The following is a 25,149-nucleotide window of genomic DNA, read 5'->3' on the forward strand; positions in this document are numbered from 1 at the left end:
TAGTGAAATCAAATTCAAATGAATATATGATGGATGAAGATAATGCAGTGAGAAATACTTCAGGAGAATCTGATGTTGCATTCTCAGCTTCATTTTCAAGCTCGGGCACTGTCCTTGATGTAGACATTCTTTTCCTTTATCTGCCACATGTGAGCTGAAAACATTTTGGGTCAAAGAAGAAAGCGAGTGGGCTTTTTATGGAATGTCATGGCTACTGTATTTGTCTTGCTTTACCTCCTGTCTCCCACCCACGTTCTCTTCATTTCCCACATCATTTTGCCATCATTTCTTTCATCCCATATGATCATTCTCTACTGTCTCTCTCTCTTCTTTTGCCTGTCTCTCTCTCTCCAAAGAACCTTTTCCCCTTCTTACTGGCTGTCTCCCTCTCTCATGCTGCATTATTTACTGTGTGGAAATGCCCAAAATTGCCTGCCACTACTTATTATAAGATGCATTCGTCAAGGGCATGGATTAGTGTCTGGCTCTGACAGCCCCAGTGCATGTTGGGAAAGTGGTAGAGAGGAGACTTGAAGGGGAGGGGCAGGAGGAAAGGATAAGGGGGGAGACAGTTTGTGCCCCATTGTCTCTGCATTGTGTGTGTCCGTGTAAAGAACTTAATGGTGGTTTATGCAGAATAACCTTGATGCCACGCTGCATTAGTGACATCACAGGCTCTGTGGAGCTGCATTGACCAGCGTCACAACTGCTGCAGTATGCTGATATGCATCTCTTATTTTCATCCGCTTCCTCCCTGCTCACGTCACGTTTATCTTTTCTCCTCCAACCATATTCACTTCGCTTCTTGCTTGCTTTTTGTCTCTCTTTTCTTTTTCTCCCTCTCTTCCTATTTCTTCCTTTAGAAATGCAGCTCTGCAGTAGCTCTGCTTTAATAACACAACTCCCCCCTCAGAGTGATGATCATGTAGGAAAGCAGTTGTTCACTTCAAACTCTCTGCATAATGAAACACATGCATCACAAACTGGCGTGGTGCAGTTTTTATTCTCTCTGAGATTTGTGTCTCTTTATATCCTTTCCATTCTGAGAGCAGCTTTTTTTGCGTTTACCTTCTCTGACTTTCAGTTTCCTGTGCTTCCTTTTCCCTTCATTCTCCCTCCCTCCTCTCCGCCCAGGACCTCATAGTGACACTCAGCTGCTTGGTAGTTGATCCCTTTGACTTGCTGGGAGAAGTCAAGAAAACCTCTGTGCCCGCTTTGCCACGCACTGCCATATACCTTTTAATCTTCCCACATTCCCCTCTTCATCATGAGAGATTACTTCTCTTTCAGCAGTCTACACCTCCACCCCTTTCTGCCTGCATGCAGCTCTCTCCACCTTGATCTGTAGGCTTTGCAAGTGCAGGTCCTTAAGACCCCTTTGACAGGGTACAGTTACAGCCTGATGTGTCATCCTGGTTTAAAAGAAACATGTGATCTTCTTACTTGCTTCAGCCAGTGCTCAGTGTTTGCCATGCCAGCTCGTTTGATAGATGCTGCCAGGCACAGGCACACACTCCCACAGACACACACAAAGCAAATATAGACAACAGGGTTCGGTAACATTACTCATCACCCCCTGCCTGTTTTGCCGAGCCAGTCTATCGCCACACTTGAGCCTCTGGTCAGCACGATGTCCTAAGTGTCAGTCAAATTCCTGAGGCAGCTGTCAATGACTCATCCCTGGTAACCAACTGTAATCCTGCTACTTAATAAATATCTTCATCATTGGTCCCTTGATGCAATCGTTTGGCCGACACAGCACGTGCCATGGCACATCAGTTCACTTCACTTACAAGTGCAGTACTGACTGAATATGTCTGTATCAGCAAGTAGCTACTTATTTTTTCATAGTTGGACACATACTGTGAGAGAGGGGTGATGAAAAAAGGGGCCATAATCCTATATTTGTGTGAGTGTGAGTGTGAGTGTGTGAGAGGGAGTCAGTGAGCCAATGAAATAACGTGTGTTTCTGTTTTATAGTCACCATACTGTGAAGCCAGACAGCTATGTATAGCAACCCCGCATCACATACGTCGCATTTTACCCGACTTCCAAACATCTGTGCAGTAACACAGAGGCTAGAAACAGACTCCCATAATGTCCCATATTCTCTTCACAAATAACTCGCTTGTTTACTCAGTGAGCAAACACATTAGGCAGTAGAGAGCATGTCATCAGGAGATTGGACACAGTGACTTCCATAATAAATCTCTGCAGCAATTTTTGTCTTTGCTGGAATGCCGGCTGAGCGTGCAGATCCTTATTTTATATTTCCTGCCAGATATTAAAGACAACAGCATTGATGCCGTGTAGTAAGATGATGTATATTAAGATAAGATAAGATAAGATAACCTTTATTAGTCCCACACGTGGGAAATTTGTTTTGTTTTTTTCTCCAAGACTGATATTCTCCAAGACTGTGCATATTCTATAAGAAAGGGAAGAAAGGGAAGGCTTAGAAATGGACTAATGCGCCCTCCGGGCTTATATGGCAGTTTCCTGATCCTTTAGTTAGCAGGCATGGCAACTTCAGCCAATCCTCCACATAACCTATACTGTTAATGTTTCAACACACACCTTCATAATTTGTTCTTAATTCAAATAAGGGGACAAGGAGGGCAGGCAGTCACTTCATCATTGCATCTCTCTTAATATCTTGCATGTAATCTATCTCTCTGTTCACTGCCTGCTGCTCATCATGACTTTAGTCCCCAGAGTATATTAAATATCGTGCTGTCATAATGGCATGCATGCATGCCAGGTGCCACACCGAGTCTAATTCCACCCTGTTATATACCTGGGCATCTTGGCATCGGTGTTCACTAATGAAATAACTTGTTTTCCTTTCCATGCTCTTCTTTAGAGCCAGGCAGAAGCCCACTACAAAGGGAACCGCCATGCCAGGAGAGTCAAAGGCATCGAGACCTCTAAGAGTCGTCCTCAAGAAGGAGACAAACCTCACACCCTGCCCCCCACCTCCTCCCCATCTCCGCCTGGAGCTCCTGGCGCAGCCCCAGACAGTGAGCCCAGCAAAGCAGGTGAGAGAACAGAAAACTACTGCCACAAGCAAAAACTGGGAAAAGGCTCGGGAGGAACCTTGTTGAAATAATCATTTCAGTCCACGCAGGATGTTCGGCAGCTTATGGTCTTTGTCAGAAAATGAATGGAAAAATATGCAAGAATAACAAAAGTGTCTAATCACAGTGGCTCCGCAGCGTATTGCTGTTTTTATGAGCATCTCGTCTCTATTTGTCGTCGGATTTAGCCGCAGCACATCTTATAGTAGACAGTGCGGTTCCACAAACTGCTGAGACTGATAATGACTGTCCCACCTAAAATCTAAAAAATAAACATTTAATTTGGAAGATTAATAGCTGAACACATTTTTTAGTTGCCAGTATTGGGGGAGTCTTTTAAGTATAATTGTAATGAGAGTTCAGATGAAAATGTTGAAATTCAGAATATCGGGAAAGTTGCTTTGACCTTTAGGAGTTGGAAATAGCTGAAGCAATAAGTTCAAATTGCCTTTACTGCCTAGTCACAAAAACATATATTATTAAACCTAATTGAGCCTTCAAGCTCAAGTAGGCAGAATTATACAAAAGGAAAACAACCCCAACAAAATTTGAAAATAGACTGCCCTCCTCCTGCAGCTCTCCACTCTCTTTCTCAATACCCCGCCTAATAAAAGTATGTCCAGTCTGATAAAAGACAGACTTTTGGCTTCATGTGGGATTCAAGCTCTGCTTTTCCTCACCTGATCAGGTCTGAATTTAATTGGCCAGAGTCTTTCATAATGGATTCGTTTTTTCAGACAAGAGGATATTCAGGAGTCTATTTCCCATTCAAAACAATTACAATATGCCACAAAGTTTGTATGAATTTTCTTTTTTCCACTGACATCCAGACTATTTTGGCTTTTCCCAACTATGCTTCAAAACTTTTGGTCATTTAAAAAAATCCTTTTCAGTCACAGTAGGGTGTAGTAGAAGTAGACCTCTTACACTGAAATCAAACATGACATGAAAGGCTGATCGAATCATCATTACAGTGCCAGAGTTAATCTTCTGTGTTAGTCAAGATAAACAGCAAGACTTTATTTAGTTGTTCAATCTAAATCTGGTTTGTGTCAGTCCATTTAGTCTATGAGCAGGAGAACATGGTATGGCAACATGGCAGTTTCTCTGCATCAACCGCTCTGTGGTGTGTGGTGTGTCTTTGTACAGTAGTAAGCTACTGGGAGGTACCACACCATGTATACCACATTCAACATAGACTACGTTGCCTGACCATCCACTTGTCAGTAAAGAGTCCTAAGACTGATTAAGACAAATGAATAAACGAAAATCTCATCCAGCCTTTAAAAGGACAGAAACAGCAGCTGATCTGACTTTAATGAAAAGTAATTAACTGTAAGCAGATTAATTTATTAGTTAATATGATGCAAGGCGTGATCAAAGCAGTGCAAGATCTTTCTTTAGCAAAGGATCTTTAACTTTGTTCCCGTTGTCTTAGTCTTTCCTTTATCCCTCTGGTTCATCTTTGCATTTCACAGTATAATTTAGAGGCTGGGTTCTGTGCGCGTCTGCCATTCTTCTCTGTGCACCAAACATTTCCATTCCCTTAGTGCCACCACTCTGGTCTCGGATCAAACGCCAGCCAATGAACAGACCAGTCGTGTTTTGGTGACATTTACAAAGGTTTCTGTAGCCTACTGTTTACCAGACATTTCCACCTTATTGATGGGAGGGCACAGAGCAAACACGATAAATTAAAAGATGAAACTCAGGTCCAGAAAAAGCCTCAATACAGCATGCCAGAGCGAAGAAGCAAAGGTTTTCACATTTCAGTGTCTCTTTCTGTCCATGAACATAACACTTAAGGTTTTCTTATAGTTAGTCTCAGGCAAGTACCAAGGCCAGTCCTTTGTGCTGTCTTCCCTCATAGGGGATCTAAGGTCAGCTAAGATAAGTCCTCATTAGTGAAGCTTCCTGCAGTGAACTCCTAGATCATGAGAAGCCGAACAAGCTTGCAATGATCGAGCTCTGAAAGTAGCAACATGTGAAAAATGCCTTTTTCCAACCAAGGGTCTTTCTTGTGACCTTGGAACCTTGCCTCTTCCTGATTTTTTTGCATGCTTGTTTGTGTGTATATATGTTCGTGTATGCATGCCCTGAGTGTGATCTCAGTGGTTGGGTGGGGGGGGGGGGGGGGGGGGGGTGTCTCTCGGAGGAGAGCCAGATGTCCATTTCAAAACTGGGAAACTACTGTCTGGGGAACAGACATTTTTTTGGGCTGTGGAGTTTTGGTGGAATTCACCTCATAACATAGAGCAGTATTTGTCTTTGATGCTGAGCAACATTTCTTATCAACAGCTTCTTTGTTGCTCTCAGATTTCATACAATATCAATGTCATTTTAGACATTCAGATAGTCTGGGCTACTATCAGATATATCGTTTGTGAAAAAGAATTCACCATAATTTGTGATTAACATATCAAAAACAGAGTACATATACAAACTTGCTGAGGGCCGAAACAGTGATAGGTTATTCAATATTGTTTAAAGAGTGCTTCTTGAACCTTACAGATTTTCAGAGCAGGTCGTGAGTTTTACACCAGTCAAAGGATATGTGGTTAGCGTTGTCCCCAAAAAAGGAGGCACTTGGCTCTGAGAAATTTGGACTGGTGAGCTGAGGTTTGGCTGAGCCTGCAAGTGATGGAGAGCCAGCTGTTGTACTGGAGAGAAACTCTGGTCTTCCCTCCTTCCTTCCTTTCCTCTTTCTCCCTCTGCCGTCTGACACTCCCATCCTAATGAGGGGCTCTGTTAAAACCACCCTGATATTATAGCACTCTTTGGTCCACACAAACATTCACAGGCGCACACACCCAAGGTCAATTAAACAGATGACTTTCATGTGAGGGTTCAAATTTCATGGCTATGAGGTGACTGTAGTATTGAGTTACACTGAGCTAATGTTTGCTCCATCCTCTGTCTGTTTATTGTTAGCATTTGAGTCTAATTGAGGAAATCTGGGAATTCACAAGCTTTTTACCTCCTTTGTGAATTATTTGATGAAACTGCCTGAAATAACAGTACCTGATATGGGATGACTGTGTGGGTGTGTTTATGTGTGTGTCCGTGTGTGTATGACTCAGGGTTCGGATGCAGGCCAGACAGGGAAAAGGCACCCAAATGCATTATGAATGTGGCTCAACTCTTGTAAGGCCAGCATTGAGTTTCGTAGCTCGTTAATCATTGAGAATGGGCATGATGGGGGCAGTGGTGACACTCAGAGTCATTCTGCCTAATCATGGCACACATGTAACACACACACAAAGAGACAAACCGCTCACACTTAAAGTCAGTACACTAGTCCTGCTGTAAACCTCCTGGCAGTTTTGCCTGACAAGTAAGATGATGACTTATAACTCTAAATACCGCAAGCATCTTTTTATGGGGGTGGGGGAACATTGGATCCATGAGGGGGGAGGGTGGGGATTATATTACATTAGTTTCTTTTGGCATTTAAAGTAAACAAAGCAAAAGTATCCCTGTGTAATTTTCCACCTACACACAACAGAATCATACCAACAATAACTCTCTTGTTTCAGTAAATAGACTGGTTTTTATATAACGCTTTTCTACTCTAAGTCAAACACTTTTTTACAGCTTGGCTCATTTACCCATTCACACCCATTTAAACAAGCACTTTTTCTTCTGCTTTTCCTATGCAAGTGCTATCTATCATTAACACATATTCATATGGGTTAGTTTCATGCCCAAAGATACAGTCTGGAGACTGTGCCAGGGCTCGAACCACAGACCACCAACCACCAACCTTCCGATTAGTAGGTGACCTGCACTACCTCCCAAGCCACAGCCACATACATGCAGTTTATGTGCTTTATATATGGTGTGTAAACATCACGCTGTATCAAATAATATTATATCAGACAAAATAAATGTTCACACTTCAGGAATAGGGATTAAGGATATGGATTGAAGAAAACACTGTATTAAATCCTGCAGCTTAAACAACAAAACTTTTCCACATGGACAGCATACCATACCAGCTTTAATTTCCTGAAGTGGATCAAGGCAATACAGGCATAGCAGGCCATAGTGTAAAGCATCTGGATTGAGTTATCCTTCTGTTGACCTCTCCCCATGAATAACACTGTCTTCTGTTGTAATTTGAGGTCAGCTAGCAGAGAGAATGGTCAGTTAGCCAATAGAGAGCCAAGTCTCATTAGAGAGTATCCTGTACTCTTAAACAATGGAGTAACTGACAGTGGGAATCTTGGGGTAAGAAAAAATAGCGCTTTGTATTGCTACCCTGAGAGGATGTTTCATGATTTAAATTTTAGTCAGTAAAAATGACATAAAAATATTTAATATAATGAAATATGATTTTCAGTGGATTGTGAATTGTTTTGGCCTGGAAGCCTAAAGGGGGAAAAGTGCATGACACATTTACCGTAGTGCTGTGTAAGGTGCAATAGTGACTGGATGTTGGTTTGGTGTGGCAGAACTCCAGGCCATCATAGATCATGAAGTCCCTCATTACTATTTGGCCAGCCAACACCATTCCCACTTGATTTTAACCAAAACCAAATGTTATAGATGTGGATTTGGGGTTTGTTTCTTAACATTTCTTTGCACAGACACGTGCCTAAGTGTGCATAAAGCTCATAACAGTGCGGATAACTACTTTGGTTTTTCTGTTATGCTGCCTTTTTGCACTTACAGGTACAAGCTCTTTACTCAGCTTAACATGTTCAGTCAGTGCTGTGAAAAAGTGGGCATATTATGAGTCATAAACCTCAAACAGCACTTTGATCCAGGACTGCTTTATGGGATCCTCAATGCCACATAGAGCTAGAGATAGTCCTTTTTTTCTTCTTTTTAACGGAACATCTGTTTGAGAAATGCTCTGTGCAGCCAGCAGCTCTGCAGCTGGAAACTTCCAATCTGGAAAGAGAGGGAATTCTAATCTTGGAAAGTAGTGGAATGGAAAGCACTTACAATGGCATCTTCATGAGAGATGATGCAATGGGGTAGCCAGGCCAGAATATACCAAACAATATAAAGTCATAAGACTAAAAGTGGAACAATAGATAAACATATCATGGTCTCTGTCATGTGAAAAAATCACATGCTCTGTGAACGCATGATAGAATCTATAAAAGGAAGTTAAGCAATTAGAGTGAATTTTTGTTTTCTTCCCAGAAAATATCATATATCATCCCTTTAGTACCCTAATCCATAGAGACCTGGTTTTGACGCTGTATCCTGTGGAGTGGAGTTTGGAGAAAGACCTTATAGTCCCTGCTAATGAGGGTAGCTCTGAATACTCCATCCAAATTTAGATGTCTTTCTTCAGCTAACACTGAGTGCTTAGTGAATGCCGAAAGCTCAAAGGTATGTGGGTGGCTAGTCCGAAACGTATACTGTATATAAACATGTTGTGCGATAAATACAGAAAATGTAACCATGAACATGTGCAGTGAGGAAGCTATAGAAAGAAAATCAGAGGGCATGGAAAAGAAAAAGTGAGAGGAGCGCTCACTTAAAGATATTTTCTTTGGATTGCATGTATTGCTCGTTGACAAAGCAAATGCCATTATTACTTCTATCCCAGCCAAAAATAACGGGGGTGGGACAGAGGGGAAAAGCCAAAACATGCTCAGGTTCAATTATCTGCTTCCTTGGAAACATTTCAATAAGATGAGCCCACAGCACTGACAAATTGACTTGAAAACTTCAAAAAGCTTGGAAACATTAAACGCTTGCCCATCCGTTCTTATATTTGGGTCATATGGTTTCCTCCTCTGATCTACTTTATGTGTAACTCAAATTAAAAGGAACTCTTTTGACCAATTATGGGTTGCAGTATAGGAAATAAAAAGCACTTCTAAATGTGCTTTATGCGCTTTATGTTGGTTGTTCTGATCTATAGAGCAGACTTTGGCTTCCATATTTAATTGGGAGTGGTAGGGATGTGGTTACACAGAGTTTCCATGTTTTTTTTTATTGCTGTTTGACTTGTGAACTCTTTGTTCTTCGTAATCATCTTTATTTAGTTATTTAGTTTTACATTTAATGTGTTACTTTCAAGCTGGGGTAGGCTCCAGCTATGGTAAGGATTAGCAGAAGACAATGGATGGATGGATGTGACTTTCATTATAATTTCCTTTGTTTGTCTGTTTTGTTTTTGTTTGGGTTTTTTTTTTTTTTAGATGAAACACGGCCTATGTCACGGATAAATGGACCCTTACTGGCACCGGGGCCCCTTCCACCTCTTCAAACCCCACCTACCCCACCCATGGACTCCCCTGTGCCATCAGTGTGCCCTCTCATTCCCACCCCTACTCCTCCACTGGTCCCCCCGACCTCTTCTTCCCCAGGCTGCGGGAGCAGCCTCACCAACTCAGAGCAGGTTGGATCAGGAACCCCGGTTTCAGGAGCCGTTGGCATTTCGGCTTCAAACAGCCCATCCAACCCAGAGACCGAGGAGGACAAGGCCAAGAAGCTGTTGTACTGCGCACTGTGCAAGGTGGCTGTGAATTCCTTGTCACAACTGGAGGCGCACAACAAAGGTCAGTAATCTCTGAGCAATGATATGCTGAAATAGTTGAGCTTTCCTGAATTTAGCGGGAAATACAGTCATCTGGAATTAACTGTGGCGCCTTTCTTGTTCTGATGAAGTTTGGCTTGGATTCCTCTCTGTTTGCACAAGCCACAGTGTTTTTGATGGAAACAAAATGTATCACATCCTGCCTGGACTTTAGCCAAGAAATACACATGCAAACACTTGCAGAGATGTTGTTTTGAATTCCTAAGGAAGAAATTAAAAATCACAAAAAGTAGCAAGTCTAAACAATTTGTTTTTATTTTTATTTTTTTTTTTTGCATTTCCAGATAATCAACTGAAAGAATTGCTCAGTTTGTTGAAAGCCCAGTTTGAATTTCACTGAGGCTGTTGTGCACTTGAATTGGCAGCTATAGTTTTGTATATTTTACAGTGTGTAAGAGTTGTCTTTTAAACAACTCCCAAAGTATCTACTGAGTTCCTGGAATTATCGCAGTAGCCCTAATGCAAATTCAGTAATAATGAGAATGATGATTAAAAACACATTACTGAGTTGTTGTAGCATCTCATAGGTACTAAAACAGAAGGTGTTATGTGAAAAAAATTTAATTTTTGAAGACTTTATGTTATAAATTTACACTCGGTTTTATCAAACCTTAACATATTTAGTGTATTTAAAAATGGCACTGGTAAGTTTCTTTGCTTTTGTTAATTTAGTAGAGAGCATTAAAAGTATACTAATTAGCAGATGAATCACTTTAATATTGACATGCTTGGCCGCTGTAACCAAGGATTGCTTGTTTTCAAGGGTCATCTGTACCTCACCTGTGTCAGTCCAGTCTTTAATACTGGAATCCCAGCCATTGTCAAGCCTACGTTCTTATTTTACTCTTGGCACAATTAGTGTAAATATACCTTCCCCGCTGAAAGATTCGATTTTAGCAGCGGGGAGCATCCAGAAGAAATGTGATGTTTAAGGTGTTAAAACCACAGCATGAATGAGAAAATAAAAGGAAATGTTGGTTATTGTGTGGGTGAGCTCACCATAATATGGGTTTAAATATTCTGTCAGACGGCTTTCACACGACAACACTTTCATGGTTACATATACCTCGAGGAACTGGCTGCATCCTATAATCCTTTCTGCACTGCATACTTGGATAGCTGCTGCATGTCTCACAGGACAATATGTATGTGCTGGGCTTTCTATCTGTCTTATGGGAGTATAGTATATGCACATGCACATGCATGAAGTACACTTAAACTTCACCACAGACAGAGGCCCCAAATAAACCTTATAAAGGACTGACTCCTCTCTGCTTAGAGTACTCTCAGCCTGAGCCGGCTGAGTCAGACATGAAAGCAGGTGATAAATGCTGCACTTATAATATTGCCATAGCATTCACTAATATGTATATATTACCTTTTGTATATTTTGGAAATTCATATTTTTTGACCCTCTGATTACTAGTTTATCAATTTCCCAAAAACACATCAGTATTTTTGTGTTGTATCTGTCTGCAAGAAAACATTTGCACATTTACTGTGTTTATAGTATTAAAAAAGATCATAGACAGCTTAAACATGATCCTGGGTCAAAGCCTGCTGGCACCCAGTGGGCTCCAGAGTTCAAACCCTGAATGACTAAAAGTTGAAATAGCTAAAACTGCACGAGGAAAGCCATCTGGAAACAATCAAGTTCACTCATTCTAAAAATCAGAGCTGTGTGTATTAGCAGGGTTCAAAAATGGAAGCATATGTCACACAGACACCCAGACATGAACAGTGTGCGTGGCACACCATGACCTGCCCAAAACCATGAAAACAGGAATAAAGATTTGTAAGTCATGTTACTTCATGTAACATTCATGCAACAATGTTGTCCCCTTTTGTTTGGTTTACACCCTGAGTCAACTTTGCAAAGACAAAAAAAAATTCCACTGGGCCAGCCATTGCCAGACCAAAATAGAACAAAAGCAAAAACAGGCACCCAAGAGCACATTTTTGGCCACAAGCAAACCTTTCTCCACACTGAAGCCCACAGCCTCCATGCTCCCCACTTCCACCCCACCCAGATGACTTGTCCAACTTCTGTAACCTTAACACTGTTCAAAGGGAATTTAGGGAGTGGGGCAAATTAGTATTTCAAAGTCAGAGCCAAAGACAGTTGAATGCTGTTTTTCAGTGTAGTGGAGCATTGCAGTAAAATGGAGTGGGAGGTTTCATCCAAGTACAAAATGTGTGATTATTTAATGAGAGACTATTTTAGCACACACAATAATATGCAGTATGCAAAAACATATTTCTCTATGATGTCCTTTTTGCAGCTGCAGCTAGTCGAGGACTTGTCCAAATGAAGAACATATTGTTAATAGGAAATTAGCTTTTTATTTATTTATTTTCATTTTTTGAATCATGACTGAGTAGATAACGTCATGCCAAATGGGCTCTGTCGAGCAAACATCTAAAGGGGCTAATCTGTTTTTATGTCAAACGGCTTCATTTCCGAGAAACGGCTCTAGGAGCTTCAGTAATATATGTCTGGTTGCTACAATCTGCTATGTAACCTGCCCTGTTTCTTTGCTCAGCAGTGTTAATGTTTGGAATAATACTGATCTCTTCAAACGGTACAAAGCAGGGTGCCATGCTCTTACAGCATAACGAATGCCTGATTGAAGAGCCATTTAAAGAGCAGACCAAGCCTGCATCTCATAAAAATGTGCTCCTAAATTTCCAAACACTGACATTTATTGTCAGTGTTTTTTAATGTTCTATTAAAGGCTCAGTGATTCACGTTTTCATTGATAATGCCAGATGTGGATCATGGATAATGGATGTAATATTGTACAGTACACACTATTTGGCCTTATCCTATGCACTCCACTGAGTCAAACATCATGAATCACTTATATTATTAGGTTATTATTAGAAAGGCTTTGAGTTGACCTTCCAGATCACTAACTGCACAGATGGGTGACTGCTGCCCTCCTGTGGGGAAAGCTTTGCTCTACAACTTCAGGCAGAATTCATTCTTTCTGTTGTGCTGTGCTATGTGGTTATTCAAGCCAGTGGATTGTAGTTGTGGTTGTTTCTTTTTTTCTGCCATGATGTGACACTTTTCACTGTCTTTGTTCTGCAATGTTAACTACAGAGAAATTCTGTCCAGTCTCATTTTACTTCAGACAGGTGGAAGCAGTATGACTCATATGTTACAATTAATGTTTCGCTGGCACCTTATTATTTCATTTTATTATATTAGCTTTTAAATTCTTTCTTTCTGTGCAGGTACGAAACACAAAACTATCCTGGAGGCACGGAGCGGGCTGGGCCCTATAAAGGCATATCCTCGCCTGGGCCCCAAGCCCAGTGGAGAGCAGGGAGGAGGGCCGGTGGACCCCAACACTCAGGAACGAACCTTCCACTGTGAGATCTGCAATGTGCGGGTCAACTCTGAACTGCAACTAAAACAGGTAAGGTAGCAGTGGATATATTTCTGTACCTAAAATCTAAAGATTAGACAGGCATTTAGATTTGATTTTTTTTGTTAAGCACAAGATCAATTCAGTGGTCAATATTCTAAATTTTAAATTATGTTGTTTTATTCATGTTTATTCAAGTTAAACAATTGTGTAATTACATAGCTGTATTTTTTCATTATGTTTTCTCCAGTCAGTGTCCATGGTGTAAGGCAATAGGAAAAGTAATGCAGTTTGCTGTGATCTTTATTTTTTAGCACATATCAAGTCGAAGGCACCGGGATGGTATGGCGGGCAAGCCTAACCCTCTCCTCAGCCGACACAAGAAGCACAGGGGAGCTGATCTAACGGTAACATTTTACTGCTGATTTTTAGCTCCTATGACAAAGCACACCTGAACTCCAGAGATCAGATAGCCAGTGATACTTAAGGACATTAAGGTTGTGAAGCTTTGGAGTTGGTTTGATCTCCACAAAAGCCCATCAGGTGTTCTGTCTTCATCCTCCTACCTCAACCTAACTGAACTTTCTGAATTACAAAAGTGCATGGTGTACAGTTGTTTCACTTGCATGTGTTGACCTTCTGAAACTAATCAATGTTACCCCCCCCCCCTCCTTTCTCTCTTGTCTTGTACTGTTATTGATTCTGTTTTTAGTCTTCTTTGACCTTCTCCAAGGATCTCACCAAAGCTTTGGGTGCCGGGCTGTTGCCCAACCCTTTGGCGGTTGCGGCAGCAATGGCCGCCGCAGCGTCCTCAAACCCACTGGCTCTCCGCGCGGCTGCTCCCGCACACCATCCACCTCATCACATTTTGCAAGGCCCGCCTCTCAGCCACGCAATCCTGAGACCTGCCCCGGGGCCCATCCGCACCACTCACGGGCCAATCCTCTTCTCTCCTTACTGACACATAACCATCTGACTTCAGCCAGTCAGGAACATCCACTCCAAAAGCACACTGTGAAGCTACAAACATGATCAACTAACAGCAATTGATGGGGGGGGGGGGGGGGGGGGGGGGGGATCTGATAATATAAATATCTGACTGAGAGAATAGCAAGGGAACAGTGGAAAGGAGTATCTCTATTTTTCCCTTTACCTGAAACTCTCCATTCACTCTCCCTCCATTTCAAAAGACTTTTTGAGTGATCTGCAGATGGAATTATCAGAGATTGATAGTCATTATGCATCAAACTCCCTTGTACATTTCTCACCTCCTGGTCCCTCCCTTGCACTGTGGCCCTCTTGTGGCCACCTCAATAGCTACAGAAGAAACACATGCAGACCTTTCTAGAAACGTTCAACCACATGTAGTGTTACATAATTATTCCGGGACAGGTTGTTTTTTCCACCTGTCACCATGGCTAAATGTGTTCTTCTCATCCTATGCACCTCAAAAACAAAGACAATAATGTTATGTCAGTAGGGTAGCTGCTTCCATCAGTCTTTGCTGTGTGCGCCACATGTAGCTGTACAGGCTTCAACGGCACTGTACATGTCCTGCTCCGTGCCGGAGGTCAGCAGCTCTCCAATTTGTGACATTAGGTCTCCGCTAGATACAACATGACTTTGGCTGACAGGCAGGTGGTAGCCACATCTGAACATGTCTGATGGTTGGGGGGATGAGTGGAGCAGAAAAGTGACTGTGGGGGGTTGTTCTTTGCTGTCATTTCCTGAGAGGGTGAGGTGAGAGGAAGGCTGGCACGGGTCACTGGATGGATTCACCACAGGCAACTTGCAGACATACACAGGCCTGGACAAATATGTTTTAAAATAGATTGTACCAACAAAAATTGCTACAGGCCACATCTGCCAACCTCCATAACAGTCAGAGAATAGGCTCACCAAAGGGGAGAGGAGATGAAAGAAGCAGCAGAAATCACACATTAATACATATTGTACTGCCGGGTTTAAATACTCGATCACCATCTTTAGCTTTGATTGCATTTTATGGAAAGAATTCTGCAGTTTTACGAACAGCAGTTTGAAATAAAGTACTTGGGAGAGAGAAAGAGAGAATAGGTGTTATGCTTCAGCTTGAATTATTTCAAAGCCAATCATCATCCTCACATCTCCCTGGTCTTCATTCGCAGGCTGTCTGTGTAGGTGGGCAAGTATGACTTGTGTACCACCCTTTGTCCTAATTTCTTCTCCATGCCACCTCACAACAGGATGCTACACAGCGTTCTGCATCACTGGGTTGACCTCTCCCAATTCCTGCACTATCCTTCTCCTCAGCTCCCTATTATCCAAAGGTTCATATGAGTCTATTGTGGGAGACACATCAACACTGGCAACCACGATGCTGAAAGGCAACAAATTAAATAGAGGAAGTTGAAAGCCAAATACATTCTTTGACAAATGATCTTGAGCTGAAGCGACAACCAAGCCAGAAGCCCAGAGAAGCCGCCCGGAGCAGGAGCCGAGACGTCCAGCCCAAGGCATCTATTGATACTTCCTGTCTTACAACTGAAAGCCATGAAACACACCATGATTTGTTTTCTTTTACAAAGACTGGTGAGCACTTTGTTTTTCTTGTTTGGTTTGGACTGTTGGTTTACATTTATATCACACATTTTAAAAAAAGAGCAAAATAGAAAACATGATAAAAAAAATATTTTTGTAGGTAGGAAATGTTATTAACGTCATCAAGGGAAACAAGGAAAAGGGTGAAATTATCAGAGAGTGAATTATATAAGGGACTCAGCCAGAATGATATAAACAGGCAGATCGACTGACTCGGTGGGGAGCCACAAACACTAGCTAAGCAGCAGCAGACTTATCTTGCCTGACAGCTTGAAACTAACACCCTTTTCTGAACGAGATGTACACTGTGCCCTTTCATTGAGAAGCAATGAGCTCTAATGTCTTACCTTTGTCTGAATATTGCAATGCAATGAGCAATTTTTATCAGAGTGACTTGTTATCATTGTGACATGTTGTGACATATTGTCTGGAGTCATGTGTAAAGTGGGAGCACGCCAGCTGACTGACTTTTCTGTTCTTCCATGGGGAGTGCAACTTCTTGAGGGGATTGAGGTGGGGACGGAGAGACAGAGGTGTAGCTAGAGATAGGGACTGACCCTTCATATTAAAGGGCCTTTTTACTATGGTAATCTCTGCTTGGGGAACAGGGTACAACACCAGGTATCAAGGGATTAAAGCTAGATCTGTTCAACGGGTTTTTTGTTTTATTTGGACTTAACGAATTGCATTTTGTTGTTGTTTTTGTTTTTTGTTTTCTGTGTGTGAGAAATATGTCTAAGTGAAAACCTAGAGGAACATTATCAATGCCATTACTTAAAAAGAGAAGCTGGCTCTGTGTCAGCTTCCACCATTGTGCTCTTTTTGTTGCTGAACGTAATCTTCAAGTTCATTTTGTGAGTGAAATGCTATTCCAGCATCCTTGCTTTTCTTCCTGTTGGTGTGTGTACTATAAGTATTCTAGTGTGTGTTGGGACCTGCTCTGTCCCCACTCCCCACCAATCAGAGACAGAGGCAGCCTGGATCTATAGAGTGGCCTAACACAACTATGGGGACAAAAACCTGCGTGTGTTTGGTACAGTGAGATTCATCAGTCGTTCTGGATTCAAGTCACAGAGTTGACCAATAACCGAGCCTTATCAAAGTACTGCAAAGATGTCCCTGGTAGGTCAGTCAAGTAGCACCACTTGTCCTTGATATGTTCATAAAGTGGTAAACACCAGAGAGTCATTTTCATCATTCACATGTGGGAAATAAATGGTATTCCTATTTTCTGGGCAGGTATTTCATGTTAGCTGTGTTTAGGCTACTAGCCTTAGCCTTATTCTGCCCTCGGTCTTTCTCAGAGCAGAGAGAGAGAGATGGAGAGGCTATGGTGTAATTTTGTCTTGCCAATAAATTTATTTTTGAATTTCATTATTAGAGGGACAAAGACTTTGTATGGCGAATTGTAGCAATACCTGACTCATTCTGGCTACTCTTGTTTATTGCAATAAGAAAATTAAACAATAAATGTGTATGTGAGTAAAACATTATAAATGTAATTTAAATGAAAAAGAAACTTTATGGTAAGTACTACTGGTATCAAGAGAAACCATGGTGGAAAAAAGTAAATGTCAATAAATCATTAAATGATACTGTCTGTGGAGTTTTTATGAATCAAACAGTGTGGTGCTTTCTAATGCCAGCCATCCAACTGCATGACCCTAGCTGGGAGTGTCCAGTCACAGAGCTGGAATTAAAATGAGTGAACTGCTTTAAATCATGGGTGGAGACTCCAGGCCTTAACGGCCAGTGTCCTGCAGGTTTCAGATATCACCCTATCAACAAACCTGAATCAAATGATTAGCTCATTACCAGGACTCTTACTCTGGAGAACTTTAAGACAAGTCGAGGAGGTAATTTAGCCATTGTTGGATCAAGGACATCTAAAACTTGCAGGACACCAGCCCTTGAGGCCTGGAGTTCCCCGTCCTCTAATCAGTCAATCACACTTAATATATTTAGGCATGTACACATGGTCAAGCCAACCTTCTGAAGTTCAAACCAGGCATCAGAATGTCGAAGAAAAGCAATTTAACAGACTTGAAACGTGGCATGGTTGTTGGTGCCAGCTGGGCTGGTCTAAGAAGCTGCTGAACTACTGGGATTTTTCCACACAACCACGTCTAGGGTTGAATATAACTATCCAAATTAAAGATTACATCCTGTTTGCAGCAGTTCTCTGGGTGAAAATGTGCTGTTTTCAGAGGTCAAAGGAAAATACCCAATTGCTTCAGGCTGAAAGGAAAGCATCAGTAAACTGAACAGCCACTTGATACAACCAAAGTATGCAGAAGAGTACTTCTGCAGGTACAACAGCAGAGGGGCCGTAGCAGCAGAAGACCACACGAGGTACCACTCCAGTAAGCTATGAGGAAAACTGAGGCTACAATTTGTACCCACTCACCTAAACTGGACGACAGAAAATAACATAGCAACATAGAAAATAACTGTTCCAACAGTCACAAGAACACAAAGAGAACAGTAAAGACAATAAATGGCTCTGTGACACAAATTCTGTTTGTCTTTCTTTTCTATTAGGAAAGGTGATTATTATGAAACATATGAATCTATTAAAAAAGAGCTCATGTCTCACTGTTATGTCAAACCTGTCAGAAAAATCACAAAGTGACTTATTTTAAATAGGTCACAAGTAAAAATGGCTGCAAATCCCTGCATGAAGGTGTAATTTAGCTAGACAAATAAAACAGTTTTTAAAAAATAGCCCACCAACTCTATGAGCTCAGTGGTCAAATATATATTAAAAGATAGCTGAGGTCATGAAATGAACATTTTAGTCATAGGAAAACTAGACAGTGGGAGGACAGTTGGTGGCACTGGTGTTTGTTAAAGCTTTGGGACCTTAATAAAAAAAATCTAAGGGTTGAAGATGTGTTCCACAAGAGCATATAGAAGAACAATATCTTTTGTGACAGCAGATGCAACTATGAGAAGGAGTAGCTGACTGGTCCTGCATTGCATCTTCAAATGAAAAGCAGCATTGTACTGCCTGGAGACTATTGCTGATTTCTTGTGATACACAGCCCTCAAGCTGTTCCCACGAGACTTCTTTTGAGCATTACCAAACAGATCGACTGCTTGGCAGTAGCTGTGTGATTCTTATATCAATACACAATTTGGCCACTAGATGGTCCTGCTGTGATTACCGAGAAGCAAGTCTCACAATGCAAGCACGTCAGACTTGTGTAACACTGCAGTTCTTCAGTTAAAATTATGAAGACTGATAATCACGTACATTCAGTATTGAATGTACACCACGTATAAATATCTATTGTTTGACTGCCTGTCGGCAACGTACAGATGCAATGCATTGCCATATGGCAGAGACAGGATAGGGAAATTGTACAGATGGCTCCTATGCTACTGTCTTTAGTTTCAAAGGAGAATTTTACAAGTTTGGGTCCTTCCATGTTGTTATTTTATGTGCTGAAGCCTCGTAAGAAGTACCAGTGTGGGAATAAAAAACACTAATAAAAATAAAAGTTTTTTAAGATATTTATTTGATTATTGCATTTTAAGGAAAATATATTGGTTTAAAATTAGAGTGCCACGACTTCTTCTTTTTGTTTTTTTTTTGCCTATAAGAGGCAGACATGACAAGTTCTTTCTCGAGAGGTCCATGCATTGAGACGTGGAAATAAAACAGTGAGGTGGTCAGAAAGAGGTTTTCAAATGGAATCTGAAGAGGCAGAGATGCACTTTTCTCTTAATGGAAGTCTGCTTTTGAGTGGAGAGGGTGTGTTTCAGGTCTACTTTTCTTTCTTCCTGACACTCTTCTTATTTCTAAGAGGGTTTTTTCTTTTAATAGTTTTGTATCATACATGTTGCAGGAAAAAGAAAGATATGTAGGGAGCCCTCCTGGTGGCATAGTTGGAAAAAGTATAAGATATTGTTGCATCCCATGAGACGGGATGATGGGACGATGTATACCCATCAGTAACTCATAGTTTCAAGTTATCAATATGCTATTAGTTAAAAATACAGACTGTGACAATGTGATAAATGCATTACAGTCATATTGGCACACTAAGTGGGGGTATTATCACTTATAAAGCTGGTTTATATTGATTCTAACATTTCACCTTATCATACCATCCCAAATAAGATATGTTGATATAACTCACATCCTGTCTGTGTAAATAAGGAGGCATACAACATACAGAGTTTGCTGTTTCAGTTTATGTGTTCATGAAGTCACGCAATGCAATAAAGTGCAGAGTACCTGGAGCACTTTGGGCAATGGGTGCAGCTGTTCAAGCAGCAACAACCAAAATCTACCATCAAAAACAAAAGCGTTCAAATAAATATTCACAAAAGTCACTCAACAAAAATATTGCATATAAAGAGCTCCTTCTATGTAATTGTAGATGGAGCCGTTTTACATTTGTGCTAACGGGGGGAAAAATCAGAGAAAGGTGATTTCTACACCTGTTTTTAGTCCTAAACATACACGCATGAGACACACATCTTCTCTTTAGCAGGTTTCGCTGCATAATTTGCCATACAGGTGTCTACTTCAGCACTTCAGCAGGTTTAAACTCTATAAAGTCATCTGGGCCAGTTTAGTGCATGACAAATAAATAATCGTTGCATGCCGTGCAATCTTCTTCCAACTTAAACATCTTTTTAAGTTGGAATTTAAAAAAGAAAAAATAGAAGAAAGGCATTTTGTGGAAGAACCTTTTCGAAATCTGTAGAAATACAAAGAAATTTTTACACAGTGACTCTAAAAGTGTTATACAGTAGAGAAAATATGAAGTCTAAATATATCACCAATGGAAAATTCTTGGAGGAAAAACAAATTGTAACATGCACAAAAAAAGTCATCAATTTGACATATTCTGAGTATTAATCCACTTTCTGTATGCAAGAAATGAAAGCAGATATTAGTATAAACTGTAAAGGTTTCTGAATTATTGAAAGTCATGGGAGCCCACTGAGATATTTTTTGAGCAAATAGTTGCCAGTGCAGCGACTCGGTGTGTTACAAAGCCCGTTGTTGCATTTCAACTAGAGAATGACCAAGCTGAGTCGCAAATCAAATCGTAATTACAATTCAAACCCCACGGATAATTAATATCATATCAGACACAGAGCTAATGGATCACCAGCATGAAAAGACATCCCTCTCTCACTCTTACGGCTAAGGTTAATTTAACTGCATGCTGCCTCCACCAACATGACATGGCAGGGTCAGGTACATCAGAACAGATAATTAGAGCAGACTCTGCAGATAGCCTGGAAGGAGACAGAGAAGACGCAATGGAGCAAATGATTCCATAATGCAATTTCTTTAACTAGTTGCAATATTGTGTTGATGCCAAATGTAGCTCTTTCTTTTTTCAGTTCAACTTGTCATCTTCTTTTTTCAAATGTTGAATGTCTTTCTGTTCTGTGCAGTGTTTGTGCAACTTCGTTTACCAGAATTACAGTATAGCATAGGCTCCTCGTTTCAGATAAAACGACTTCCTTCCTTCATTTGAAACATGTCTCTCATTTGTTTCATTCATGTTCTTTCTATTTTTCTTAACTACAAAGAACAATCTTAATAAAAATTAAGAAACCTTTAGACACCCAACAGGCATCCGAGGAAAACGTGAAATTAAGCGATCAATCCTCTGACTAATATGTTGTTCTCCTTTGGGAAATTAAGTCAGTCCTCAACAATAGCCAAACTGCAGCTCGGGGTCACTCACAAGAAAACGGTCCCAGAGGAAATGTGTGGATACAAAGAGCCCATGTAATATAACAATAATGTAAGTGCATTGCAGCAGACCTTGAGTCTACTATGCTGGTCATTATGAACTCTTGAGAGACAGTTGCCAAATATGCTTTCATGTAGCATCTCTGCAGTTTCAAGGCTGCGCTGTTGGTGTCGGGATCTCATAACGCAAATGTGAAAGAATGATCTTCAGTCCTTCGTGCAGGAGTAGGCGGGCCAGTCGAATTGGCCTTCTGCTCTATCACAGCATGGGTCACGGAAGGAGTGAATTGAATTAACTATTACGAAGAAGTGATTTGAAACCCATGAATAAAATCCACTGCCTGCACTGATTTTTGTCCTTGTGACAAATGTGATAGAAAAAAAATGCACAGTGCATTTAAATAAAATATATTAAATATCTTTTAAATGCTTGAGAATTTGAGGCCTCTGCCTATTTATTTTCCCACAATGCACTGAGCATTTCTTCTTCACTCACCTCTTTTTGCCCTCTACAGTGCATCTGGAAAGTATTCACAGCACTTCACTTGTTTCAGATTATGTCATGTTACAGCTTGTTAGCAAAATACATTTTCACCTGTAAATTCTACACACAATACCCCAAAATGACAAAGTTTGTTCACAGCCTTTGCTCAATACTTTGTTGAAAAATCTTTGGCAGCAATTACAGCCTCAAGTCTTTTTAAGTATTAAGTTACAAGCTAGAAACACCTATTTTTCTTTGCGGAACCTCTCGAGCTCCATCGGGTTGGATGGGAAGCATTGATGCACGGGTATTTTAAGATCTCTCCAGAGTTGTTCAATCAGGTTCAAGTCTGGGCTCTGGCTGGCCCACTCAAGTATATTCACAGAGTGGGCGCAAAGCCACTTCTTTCTTATCCTGGCTGTGTGCTTAGGGTTATTGTGCTGTTAAAAGATGAACCTTTGCCTCTTGTCTCCAAGCATATCTCATTGCTGCATTCAGCAGTTTCCCTTAACCCTGGATAGCCTTCCAGTTCTTGCTGCAGAAAAAAATCCCCATAGCATGATGTTTCCACCACCGTGCTTCACTGTTGGCAAAGGTATGGTATGGGCCAGGTGATGTGTGGTCCCTGGTTTCTTGCAGACATGATGCTTGACTTCAGGCCAAAGAGTTCAATCTTCCATCAAGTTTCATCAGACTAGAGAATTTTGTTTCTCATGATCTGCAGTTTCATCTTTTGAAAAACTACAGCAGGGGTGTCATGTGCCTTTTATTGAGGAGTGACGTCTGTCTAGCCACTCTACTATAAAGGCCTGAATGGTTGACTGCTGCAGAGATCCTTCTGGACGGTTCTCTGCTCTCAGAGTGACCATCAGGTCCTTGGTCACCTCTTTGACTAAGGCCCTTCTTCCTCAATCACATAGAATTTCCCAGTCGACCAGCTCCAGAAAGAGTTCTGGTGGTAACAAACCATCCATTTAGAGATGATGGAGGTGCTCATTGGGACCCCCAATGCTGCAGATGTTTTTCTGAACCTTTTACCAGATCTGTGGCTCGATATTTAGTCTTCCGGCAATGACAGAAGTTCATGCACCATATAGCAGCATATGGACATCTACACTGAAATAAAAAATTTAAAAAGCAGAATTTGTAACAGAACCTTAATTTTCTTAAGTGCATCCATTACAGCACTGTGTAGAAAACATAACAGAGAAGCAGCTGCAACTCCAAAAGTAACTTTACTAGTATTCATTTTTAAAATATTTGTGATTACTTCTTCAAGGTTAAAAAGACAATATGACCGTAATAGTATCATTTTAACATACTGCCCCTGGAGTATTTAGCAGCAAATATACTACTGTCAGTACTGTACACCTTGCTGTTGTGATTAGCCAAAAGCCACAGCTAGACACAGATGTTTTTCCAAGAATTTTCTATTTAAAGCTTCCATAATGCATGAGCGTACACCCTGAAGCGTTTCAGGAAATGATGGTGATGAAAACTATGGTGGGGAGAGCAGCGGATGAGAGAAATGGTGACACTGAAGCTTGATGGTCAGACACTGGATGCAATGTGAAAGATAGGGTGCCACTTTTAATTAGAAGATGAGTTACTGACGAGAGGAAACAAATAATGTTGTCATTCAGCTGTATCCTGTTGTGACAGCCACTCACTAATTATCTTTCTGTCCTGTCATGCATCTGTTTTCCTTTTCTTAGCTGTTAAAGCCAAATATCATTAATGTGTCTTGGTGTTTAGTGTAGCATCTAAATAAAGAACCGGATGATTAATAAATGATGATTAATAAATCCTGCTAAAAACTGTCAGAGGAAAAATGTATAGCTTTTTGATATAAAGCCACAACAGCTGCAACCTAAACATCTAGAAGTTAGTTTCCTGATTGTTCACATGAATTGCTACATCCTGTATAATCCACTGTATATTACAGACTGACATGACTCTGAAAAGTGCCATAAATGTGGATTCTTTCAATTTGACAACTGCCAGCAAGGGCAACTCCTACAGTGAAGTTTCTGGAAATGCCCACCTCTGACGAATGACCATTGAGCAGTTAGGCTACAATGACTGCAGGCAGATGTAAGATATGGTGCAAACCTACTTTTGTTATTTTTTATTTATCAACCATTTATTTAAAACTGCACCTCTGGTGAGCACTTGTGGCCTCTACAAGCAGCAACCCCTGATTGCGTGGGCAGCTACTGATGAGCTACACTTAGCTCTGAGGTGTCAGCAGGGTTCCCATGCTTCCCAAAAGGCAAATGAGCCATGTAACAATTTTTGTATATTATAGCCTTTAATGAAAACTATCACCAACAGCACCCACAAATACTTTATTATTACATTACATTAAAAATGACCTAAAACCCCCAATCAGCTTCCCTACTTTAATCTCAGTCTTGATTTCTTTGTGAATCTTTAAATTATGCTCAAACTCGTGGAGAAGCTTTGCCTGAACAACATGGAGAGAACAAACAGTTGACTGAAATCAGCACTGGTAGCACTGTTTACAATAATTACACAAATACATGGGCTCAGATAGTGATCAGTTAAATTTGGGGCTAATATTATCTTTTTATCTTGCAGCATCTTATCATACGCAAAGTAGCTGCTCAAGAGCCTTGAAGCCAGAATCACAAAAATCATCAAAAATATTTAAGAGTTCCCATTTGCAGGTTGTAAATGTTTTTCCTAAATTGCAGAGTACTAGAAAATTTTCCACTATTACCTGAAACAGCCTTGAGACAACAGTGGTTGTGATTTGGCACTATTTTAGTAAAACTGAATTGAATGAAGTTGCTCTGAACCAGTAACTTGACTAATAACATCAATAAAAGCTCCGTTTCAAGTTTAATTTAGGATAACATAATGATTTTCTAAATTATATCCATATTTATATAAAATTAAGGATAAATCGTGGTTGTCTCATGATTCAAAAGTCAACACCATGAGTGCACAGAGTTTCTCAGTCAGAACCAAAACCTAACATCAAAGAATTGAAGCTGACTTCACTAAATCAACATGTCAGTTAAATAAATCACAAATTCCACATTAAAGGCAGATGTCGTCCTTCTTTCCATTTTGTTCCAGCATCCTTCCCACACGGGTGTTTAAAGTTATTCTGGATGACTGGGCCACTTTTCAGACTGGTTGGCCAATGTTTTCATTGAAAATACTTTTTCACAGCAATTTGATATTTGATGGAAAATGATGTTTAACACATTAAAATATACATCTGTGTCATGACTTCGTATTTATCTCTCACACTCATGAATGTGGTAGGTGGGGGGGGGGTTGCCTCAGGACTGGATACAGACGCCCCAGGCGGGAAT

General features: G+C 40.7%; 1 protein-coding gene across 6 annotated transcripts in view; it reads left to right on the forward strand.

The window, feature by feature from the left end:
• Nucleotides 1-14,063, forward strand: part of znf385a (zinc finger protein 385A) — a 55,346-nt gene extending 41,283 nt beyond the window's left edge. For all 6 annotated transcript variants that reach the window (XM_026153826.1, XM_026153827.1, XM_026153829.1 and 3 more), the window contains 5 exons: nucleotides 2,864-3,038; nucleotides 9,242-9,601; nucleotides 12,880-13,064; nucleotides 13,328-13,420; nucleotides 13,726-14,063. In XM_026153826.1, coding sequence (XP_026009611.1) covers nucleotides 2,864-3,038; nucleotides 9,242-9,601; nucleotides 12,880-13,064; nucleotides 13,328-13,420; nucleotides 13,726-13,974 — 1,062 coding nt within the window. In that variant the 3' untranslated portion in view covers nucleotides 13,975-14,063. The remainder of the gene's footprint in view (nucleotides 1-2,863; nucleotides 3,039-9,241; nucleotides 9,602-12,879; nucleotides 13,065-13,327; nucleotides 13,421-13,725) is intronic.
• Nucleotides 14,064-25,149: the final 11,086 nt, after the last annotated feature.

Source organism: Astatotilapia calliptera, chromosome 20, assembly GCF_900246225.1.
Source record: "Astatotilapia calliptera chromosome 20, fAstCal1.2, whole genome shotgun sequence".
In the NCBI taxonomy this organism is placed as follows: Eukaryota; Metazoa; Chordata; class Actinopteri; order Cichliformes; family Cichlidae; genus Astatotilapia; species Astatotilapia calliptera.